The sequence below is a fragment of the Stegastes partitus genome, unplaced genomic scaffold (genome assembly GCF_000690725.1).
Source record: "Stegastes partitus isolate 25-593 unplaced genomic scaffold, Stegastes_partitus-1.0.2 Scaffold324, whole genome shotgun sequence".
Classification (NCBI taxonomy): domain Eukaryota; kingdom Metazoa; phylum Chordata; class Actinopteri; family Pomacentridae; genus Stegastes; species Stegastes partitus.
In genome coordinates, this window is record NW_007578055.1 from 462,262 (window position 1) to 472,041 (window position 9,780).

The 9,780-nt window shown below is 44.8% G+C and overlaps 2 protein-coding genes across 2 annotated transcripts in view; one reads left to right on the forward strand and one right to left on the reverse strand.

The window, feature by feature from the left end:
- Positions 1–2,995: 2,995 nt before the first annotated feature.
- On the reverse strand, positions 2,996–4,119 carry LOC103358661 (cyclin-dependent kinase 5 activator 1). The gene is made up of 2 exons (XM_008283712.1): positions 3,604–4,119; positions 2,996–3,487 (listed from the first exon to the last, which is right to left on the reverse strand). Exons 1-2 carry the CDS (start codon positions 4,117–4,119, stop codon positions 2,996–2,998), a joined length of 1,008 nt encoding a protein of 335 aa, XP_008281934.1.
- A 4,700-nt stretch (positions 4,120–8,819) lies between these two features.
- The window catches only part of rpain (RPA interacting protein), a 3,897-nt gene continuing 2,936 nt past the window's right edge, over positions 8,820–9,780 (forward strand). The window contains exon 1 of the mRNA XM_008283717.1: positions 8,820–8,876. Within this exon, the coding sequence (XP_008281939.1) occupies positions 8,820–8,876 (57 nt within the window). The remainder of the gene's footprint in view (positions 8,877–9,780) is intronic.

Genomic DNA, 9,780 nt, shown 5'->3' on the forward strand with positions numbered 1-9,780 from the left:
ATTCAGGGGTTTTTAGTGAACCCAATCATAATCTAAAACTGTTTTCCAAATGTGGAAATGATTTCATCTTGGTGGGGTCTTTTTAGGCCCCTGAGCACCATAGCAGCAAGATCATTTGAACTCCAGACGATGTACCGATGTTTGCGTTTACTGATGTAAGCACGGCTACAGCTAACCTGTCACACATTTCCCTCACTGAAGACTTCTTGTGTCGAGACGCCTTGATGTCACATCACTCAGTCTAGCTTTCAGCAGTTCAGCGTGGCAACCGCTCAGTCTCTTCAGTAACATGAGGTGCGGTGTGCCCAACACAAAGCAGCATGCTAGGAAACCTATAGAAGCACACATGCATGTCAAACAACTCGGTGAATAAGTAAGCCATCAGGTCAGCGGACCAGAGAGTCTCTAAATATGGACTGGACTGCACCAGGCCTGTTCAGACCAGACCAGAGCAGATGGACAGAGAGACAGAAAGAATTTATGTCGTATTAGTTTGTCCTGGTTGCTGTGGAGAGCGATGAGCAGAATGGGTGGGTGGGTGTGGGGACTTCAAACAGCAGCCAAGGTCTCTGGAGCCGAGTGGCGGCAGCAACTTCAAAGCCTTGTTTTTTTGAAGAAAAGTCACATCGACGCTTAAAGCGCCTGGCCCTGCCCTTCCACACCTGGAATATAATCACATTATCTTTTTATTCTGACGTCGGGAGGCATTGGCTGAGAGAGATCACATGATCTACTCACCTCCTCTCTGAACATGTCCTCATGACCATCAGTCATTCATACAGCGTGACACACACAAGTGCAGTGTTTCAAACAGAACATCTTTCTTTCTTTCTTTCTTTCTTTCTTTCTTTCTTTCTTTCTTTCTTTCTTTCTTTCTTTCTTTCTTTCTTTCTTTCAGCACCAATATGGACTGCATGAGAAAGTGCGGAGTAAGAGAAATGTGTAAAATGTGCCCTGGAGGGGTCAGTATTGCATTTTCCCATTTTTACTCAGTTGTAAACAGCTTCTAAGAGGGCTTCTTTAATTATTATCCGTGTGTTTAGAGATTCAAACTCTTAAAAATACATAGCTGGTTTCCCGATTCAGAGAAGATTTGACTGGATAAACCCAAATGTTCCCTTCAAAGTAGAGTACTTTATATAATATGCGACTGGATTAAGCCGCTGCAGGACAATTATGCCAAACACGAACGTGAATTTGACCGTCTGACAAGTTTGCAGACTCGTTGGGTCTAGCTCGTCCGTGTTGTGTCGTTAGGTAATACTCTTTATGATACAACAGTGGACCTCGCCACTTTTGATGAGTGCAATAAGCCGGGGCAGGATTATAGGAGTAAGGTAAAGTGGAGTTGGCAATAAGCAAGTGGTCATGTGCAAGGACATATGAAGTGACCTCATGCAACGTGGTTCATTTCTCTACAGATAAAATGCCTGGATGCTTTATATATGTATATATAAATATATTTTTACAGATGGGTGACGGAATTAGTACGGTGCTGAGCCATCACAGAACACTTTCAATGCTCCCTGGCGTTGATTCTCCAAATGTCTGGAACTTGACTAAAAGGTTGAACACTGTTCTTCCAAAAGAAATTCTCTCATCTGGTCTTTGCTGATGGTGGTGGAGACGACTGTCTAACAAAAGCTTCTTAGGTGTTGTGACTGTGAAGGTCGCAGCGTATGATTCACAGTATTAGCAAACCATTCATTAACCTCTTGTTCCCTATGGGTGGAGGCATCTTGGACGATACCACTCCCATCAGGACGGAAATGCTTCATCACAGGATAAAGGTGGTCACTCAGAGCAACTTTGTAGTGATTTGCGGTGACCCTTCCATCGAATGGGACAAGTGGATCCCAACCATCACAGTATAACAGAACCATTGGATCCCTTCGTGCGTTTATCTTTGGGATGCAGGGTTTATGCATTGACATCCCTCTCTATGTAACTGCCTGCTGACTGTTCTTGCGGACATTCTCAGTCACTAGCATCATTTCCGACCCTGTTTCTCCAACAGATCTAAATGCCGACGCCTCTTAGGTCTCTGCTCCTACTGAAGCACTGGACAGTTGAGCAGCAGCTACAGCTCCTGCCATCTGTGCCCAAACAAGAAACCCTCATTCAAACACATCTGGGTCTGTTCGGCGTCTTCATACATGTCGCAGAGCACGACTAGATGTCATTGTTGATCAGGTTTTTCCACTAATTTGTCACCCATCTGTGTATATATAAATATATAAATATATATATTCATCCTTAACTACGAAAATCTGTGTTGTCTGGCGTCTCTGGCCCCTTTCATTGTTATCAAAGCACACAATAAAACTTCAGTATGGATTTCAGATTTCCTTCCTTATCTCACTGAAACAAGGTGCAGGTCAGGCTGATGCGTGTCTCTTTGGCCTGAGGCGAAAGATTGAAACGATATCTTCCTCACAGCCCGATAATGTCACATCATGAACCCCGCTGGCCTGGATTTCAGTAAAACACTGCTTCCCTTGTCTGTGTTTTCAGTGACGCTGTTGCTGACAAACTAATGATGGTATCTCTGCTTGTTATCTTGAACCGAGCATGAATATCGAATACCAACAAGTAGGCTGTCAGTCTTGAGATCTGATCCAATATGTCAAATGATGTGGCTGATGGTGAAGGGAGCACCACAGCCACCCTGGTTTGATCTGCTTTGTTGTGGTCAAACTGCTCCACAGGCCAGCGGCTCCCTTCAGGCGAGACACTGCAGATGATTTACAGCCCGAAAGCCTGTTAATGTTAAAGTGACCCATGACCCAACTGAAGTGATTTTAATGCTGTGTTTAATCGCAGAAGTTTCTTCTGGGTCACGGACAGGAAATTTGGTTAATCACAAACTGGTAGAGATGCCAGACAACAGCACTGCTCAAAGGTAGAGCCACACTGCATTACATTAGTCTTCCTGTCTTCAACCTGTTAACTTCCTACTCGTCCCGTCTTCCTTCCCCCCCCTCCCAGCTCCCTCCTATCGGTCAAGGCCTATCAGGAGTTTGGTCTTCTCCTCTTCTTTCTTGCTCTCATTCTTCAGGTCAGCGAACACCTGCGTAAAGAAGTGCGGGTCGGTGTTGATCTGGAGCATCTTGCCGCTCATGCGGTTGATGATCTCCAAGCAGCGGTCCCAGAAGGCCTCCTTCTCCGCCTCGACCAGGAAGGGCTTCAGTGGGTAGGAGATCTCGTTGCCCATGTAGGAGTAGGACAGGTAGAGGCAGGTGAGCAGCGAGGCCTGCAGCTCGCGCTCTGAGGCCACCTCGGCCGAGACCACGTCGCGGCACAGCATGTAGAGGAAGACCACGTTGGCCGGGGTGATGAAGCCCTGGTCCTGCCAGCCCTGCAGGAGGAGGGAGCGGTCCACGCTGCGCAGCCACAGCACCGGATCTGTCGGGGATAGACGCTTCAATCTGTAGCACCGACGGCACAGGAACTCACCCAGGCTACGCATGAGTTCACTGGTGGAGGCCTGGGTTCAGAAGAGGGAGGTGGAGGAAGAGAAGGAAGGTAAGAAAGATGGTTTGGGCTCAATCAGTTATGCACAAACACATTGGCCTGTGATTGAAAAACAGCAGTGAGGGTTACCTGGACAATGACACGTTTTGGCGTGCCGGCTGCAGTGGAAGGCTGGATACCAGAGCCTGTGAGGGAATTCTTTTTGGCAACGACAGTAGCTACGTTAGCCAGGGTCTTGGAGGTGGGCAGGTGGGAGGAGGTAGTGGTAGTGGTGGCTGAGGGGTCCTGGCTGGATGTGTAAGATGAGAGGTTAGCGCAGGACTGAGACTTCTTCAGCTTCAGGCTGTTGGAGGCTGAGTTGGCCGTGGCGGCCGCGTGGCCGTCCGGAGAGCTCCCTTTCCCACCATCCCCTCCTTCCGACTGAAGCTTCTTGGAGCCCTTCCTCTTTGCCGATACGGCCACGATGCGTTTCCATGGTAACACGCTGATGATGGAGGGGCGCTTGAGGGACTTGGCGGCAGCAGCAGCAGCATCCTTGGCATTCTTGCTGTTCTGGACGGCGGTGTAGTGGCCCACTGTGGCCGGGCCGTCCTCAAACAGCGCAGCCTTGCGGTAGCTGGGAGACAGCGATAGCACCGTACCCATGATGTCTGGTGAGGTTTAGCACAGGGGCAGGAAGCAGCAGGGAAAAGCTCTTTGATTGGTCTAGACAAAGAGCTTCGAGAGGGCCAAAGCGTCTCACTTCTGGAGGAAGCTGAACCTGTGAGCACGAAAGCAAATATTCTCAGTTCGTCATTGTATGCAATAAACAATGCAAAGCCACGCAGCAGCAAACAACTAATTATTAATGATCAAACTGCAAGCTCAGTTAATTAAACATGATGTCACTCTTGGCCCACTAGTAGAGGTTTCTGAGCTTCTCGTGATCATCCCAGGCGCTTTCACTTTAGTCAGTTTTCTTGGTGTCATGTGTGAGCCACCTTTTTTTTTTTTGGAAAGCATTCAAGAAAATTAACGAGATGCTTTTTATTTCATTTTTATCTTTAATTTAACTTCTTAAAAACAAATTTATTTTGGTAGAGTTCAAGCTGTTGTTTCTAAAATGAAGGGTGAACCTTCACACTAAACTGTTTGTGTAAGGACTGAATGAAGAGTACATATTCAGGCTCTACTCAGTGGCTTTTCTGCACATCTCATCGTCTTTCCAAGAGAATACAATTTGCTTAGTTGTTACCAAGACAGTTACGTCCACAGTGCTGTTACTGTCAGCCAGCTACAAAAACAACTGAGCAAACTGCATCCTCTGAAGGACAACGGAGAGATGGTCGCAAGAGCTAGAAAAAGCTGCCATATGGACCCTAAGTTAAGATTTTTTTTGTTCATACTGCTTCTTCTAAAGTCACACCTTCTTGTTTCTGAGAAGTGTGAGTCACGAGTAAAGCCATAACCGTGTATTTTCCATTTTTTCCCTCCACAAAGCTTTCTGCCTCATCTCACAGTCTAATGGCGCTTCCTCGCTGTACCTGCCCGTATAGATATTTCCATGAGGATCTTGCTGTCGCGTAGCAACCACGACATGTACATCCCCCTCTAAGAAAGACCCTGACACGCAGTTAAACCGGCTAATCTCATAAGTGGACTTTTGAGTTAAGATTTTATGATTTTTTCTGAGGTCCACGCTCGATGTTTGACATGTTTTTGCGAGCAGCGATTGAAGATTCGACTGAGGGAGACAATAAAATGTAACCGACAGCCTCCACGTGATGTAAAGTGGAACCTTGAGGTAATGTGGAGTTGATTACTGTTTCCAAGGGCAGAAATAAACTCTGACACTAGGATGGGCATAGATCAAAGCAGACTTCAGCCCCTTAGAAAACACTGACAGCCATCTTTTATCCTGATCCAACTACTGTACACTATTTAGCTCTTTACTTCCTTTCCAAAGATTTCAGCCTCATCTCATGGGCTTCCTCAGCTGATAAATTTTGCTTCCATTTTCACAGGGAGGGATGCCGCTGTCCCCTTGTAACCACGACAACTGAGGAGTGTAGTTGAAAGCCCCTGACAAGCTTTTATACACACACTTAGATCCACTTGTGTGTGTTTTTTCTGAGCTTCTACTGGGAAAATTTGATTGAAAAGTGCCAATAAGTGGAGTTTAAATTTAGTGCAGAAATGAGCTCTTTTGCTTGTTCCTCTTACGAGCAAGCCAGAAGATAAGTGCTCATGGTCTGCTTACTAGTTTCCATCCCAACCATTCTAGTCTCATCTCCTAGCCTTCCTCAGCCAGTGCAGTTTGCTGCAGACGGACATTTCCGCACAGGGATGCTGCTGTTTCCTAGCAACCACGGCAACTGAGGAATCTCCACGTTCGGAGGAAGACCCTGAAATGCAGTTGCAAGCCCGTAAAAATCTAGTAAGTGATCTTTGAGTGAGTCAAGGTGTTTTGTTTTTTTGTTTTTAGGGTCACAGCTTTCACACTTGAGATTTGACTTCTTCCTGTGAGGACTGAGCGAGGATTAAATTTATCGTGGTGCATTTACTCGTTTTCTTTTTTTTTTTCACCAAAGTTTTCTGCCTTATCCTGTGGTCTTCCTCTGAGTTAACACAGCTGCCCTGATGGATGTTACCATGGGGATGTTGTTGTTCCCTAGCAACCGAGCACACTCCACCCCCTGGAGGAAGACCCTGAATGGCAGCTTAAAGCGGACTATTTTATTTTTATTTTTACATTTTTTTTCACTGTTTCTTAGATCATAATGTTATTGTGAGGTGTAAGTTAGGAAAAAATGTTTCTCCAGGCCTATTTATCTTAACGTTATTATTTAAATTAATCAAATACAGGTAGTATTTTACATAATAATGCCAGGTCTTGACTGTAATAGTCAAATTTCTTGGGTAAATTCACATAAGAACTAATAAATATGCTACATGTACATGTTGTCTTTACTCTTTTTAAAAATATTTGCACAATACCTAATTCATTTTTGTCTAATTGTGTCAAAGCATCGACAGGATTGCTGCCTACTTTTGTTGTGCGATGACGACAAAAGAAATTCTTTTCTATTCTAGTCTTTACAGGAGGGTTTCTTCGGTCACAATGCCTCTTATTTCTCGACTGCAAAACACTTTGTCTCAATGGCTGCTGTTTTAAATGCACCAAATAAATAATAAAAACTCAAAAATATACATAAAATAGCAGCAAGTGAGCCTTAAATTAAGTGCAGGATTTTGTTTTTCTGGTCAAAACAATATTTCCAATCTAAAGCAGTGAACATCCACTCTGGGATTTCTACTTTCCAGTTAATGTATTTAGGTTTTGGCTGAGGTGAGATGAAAATCTTTCAAGATTTTTCAAAGCAATTGTTGAATTTAATCCCTAATGATGGAATGTTGCTGAATAAAACGTTTAAGGAAAGGGTTTAATCATTATGTTTTGCACCTGAGATCTCAATGTGAAATCATAAAAATTGCACAGCTCCACATTCCATCACAGCAGCTCCTGTTCGTCTATAAGCACCTTTTTTTCTGCATACAGGACGTATATAGGAAGCTCACGTCGCGTTCACACGGGCCTGCCACTGTTCACCAGCAGGCCTATTATATAAGAACCAAGATAAGGCCACAGAAGCAGGAAAAAGAAATGTGCGCAAGCATCCATCTTAGCTTCAAAATGGAAGCCTTGAAAACACCCCCCACCCCCAACACTAGGCAGCTTCGGATAATGATAATTAAAAAAATAAACTGCTGATTGTGATTTCACACATCTACAGCCCACACAAGAAAAATCACGATGCTTTAGTGTTTTTGACCAGGATGCCTGCTGCTGTTGCTGCTGCTGCTGTGCGTAATTGTTGCGCTCTCTGGTGCTTCTGATCGGGCTGTTTTCTCATCAGTGGAAAACAATGATGATGATGATGATGATGATGATGATGGGGATGATGATGATGCCACATGCAGTGAGACTCATACCTCTTAATTACTGGAGTCTTCTTGTGAAATCCATGTATCACACCTTGACCCCCCCTCCTCTCTTCTCCTTCTTCTTCTTTTTCCTTGCCGCTGATCAGAACGCGTTTCCACTCTTTGGAGCTTGTCCGGGGCGTGAAAACGGCACAAACCCACCGCGTCAGAGGCCGACAGGTTTGTCTCCCTGGTGGGCTGCTGCTGCCTTCCTCAGATCTTCATCTAGAAACGGTCCCTCGCTCGTCGATGGGGATGCAAAGCCCGGATGCTTCGGTCTCGCAGCGAGTGGAAAGATGTCTTCCATTGAGAAGCAAGGAGGGGAAAAAAAATTCTCCACGGTCACGGCTGTTGATGTCCCGCTAACCTCCCTCCTCAGACGTAAATACAGCAACACGTCGAGAGAGAAAAAAAAATCCCGAAATCAACACAAAAAGGGAGGGAGAGAGAGATAGAGAGAGAGAGAGAGAGAGAGGGAAAAAATGGCCACTATGTATTCCAAAAATAGACCGCAGCTTAGTCCCTCAGCTATGCAAAAACCTGCCAGAGAGAGAGAGAGAGAGAGAGAGAATAGAGAGAGAGAGACCCGCTGCTTTGATGCGGGCATCTGCAGTTATTCGGGTTGGATGTGGCGGAGGAGAGGCGGCCTCTGATTGGCTGCCGCCGGGACGGATGCTGCTGCCGCTGCCGCATCCGCGCCGCTGAAGCCATTGGCCGCCGGCGGAGCGCAGCCTATCGCTGGGTTCCTCTGTCCGAGGTGCTGAAACCAGCCGAGAGTCAGAGCTTCTTCTGCTGCTGCTGAGGAAGAGGAGGAGGAAGAGGAGGAGGAGGAGGATCAACGCGGAGGATTTTGTGAATCAGTCTGAGTAGGCCGAGACCCACCAACACTGTGGGTGCGAAATCCGCCCGCAGACAAACACGAGCTGCAACCAGAGGGGAGATGATTCCTCTGGATTTATTAGAAACAGGTTGACTCCCCCCACCTCCTCCCTTTATCAGATCTTTACATTAATTAACATATAATTTACTCATGATCATTTAAGGTCCTTAGCATTCCATGAGAGGCTTGTTTCACCTTTAAATCGACTCAAATAGGTCAAATTAATCAATATTTATCTTCCTCAGATCTTCATCTAGCCTCTCCAGCTCTTAGGCCACTATAAGGCACCTCATTCTCAAACACGTAAACCTGATGAAGAGCATCGGCTGGAGTCTTCCTCTGCCATTTCTGTCCAGATTAAAGCCACTGTGCAGACACCCTGTACAGCTGCTCCCTCCTGGTACGACCACCTTGTGCTTTTTCAGCCACGATCAAGACTCTACAAAGCCTCTGCGGAGGCTGTGAGCTAAAAGTGGATTTGTCTGAATGGCTTTCATCCCAAATGCAGCTCTACCTGCAGGCAAAGGAGGCCACTGTGTGGGAAGAGAAGAGTGGATTTGTAAAGCCTTTCAAAGAGGACGCTCTTCCTAAATACTGAGAAATATAACACTCGTATGCACACACAGTGAGTCACCTGGCTGCAAAAATTACGTTCAAAAATGAAGTTACTATATAATGCGATGAATCATTTCAATGTATATTTTCAGTTTTTTGAAGGATGCAATCTGCAGAACAGGAGGACAGAGAGACGATGTTGCACTGCTTATCGCCTCCTAATATACATGCACACATAGAAAACACAGACAGTAGTTCATACTGTAATGTACATTTCTAAGGTGCATTATAGCTCCTGCATGATGACATCTGGTGTGAGAGACTAAGGAGGACAAATCATATTTGCATACAATAAAACACCATACTGCCTGATTTAACCTTTAGTTTTCTGGCTTTATCGTCCATAAAGTGTCTGTCTGAGGAACAAACAATAAATTCACTCCTGTGTGAGTTAATTTTGCATGGACATAATCAGGGGTTAAAATGAAAACACAGACAGAAAAATGACAACAACAACCGTACGGGGGAAAAAACAGTGACTGAATATATAATGCCTTACACAATAGATTGGAGAACGGGCTGCTAGAAATGTAAGCATGTGGCAAGATTTCATTTGTAAATAGGCTGAACACTTGCAGCTATTGTGGATATGCAGTGCTAGAGGCAAAAGTTGTTAGTGGTACTTTCTTTTTTTCACTTAAATTATAAAACACCCAGTTGTGTGGAAATTAAATTAGCTGTTGTGCATTTGTAAATGTAATTTTTTGGCAATTCTAGCTAATTGTTAATACTTGATTGATTAATGGCAGTTTTTTTTTTATCATAATACACCAGGCTGATTTTTAATCATTTTATTTTATTTTATTTTATTTTATTTTATTTTATTTTACTTTATTGCGGAGGGTAGC

What these genes read in the sequence shown, in the direction of transcription:
- LOC103358661 (XM_008283712.1), bottom strand. Translation starts at nt 4,119, where the DNA reads ATGGGTACGGTGCTATCGCTGTCTCCCAGCTACCGCAAGGCTGCGCTG. An exon ending in CAAAACGTGTCATTGTCCAG is followed by an intron (nt 3,488 to 3,603) that starts GTAACCCTCACT and finishes TTCTGAACCCAG; the next exon opens with GCCTCCACCAGTGAACTCAT.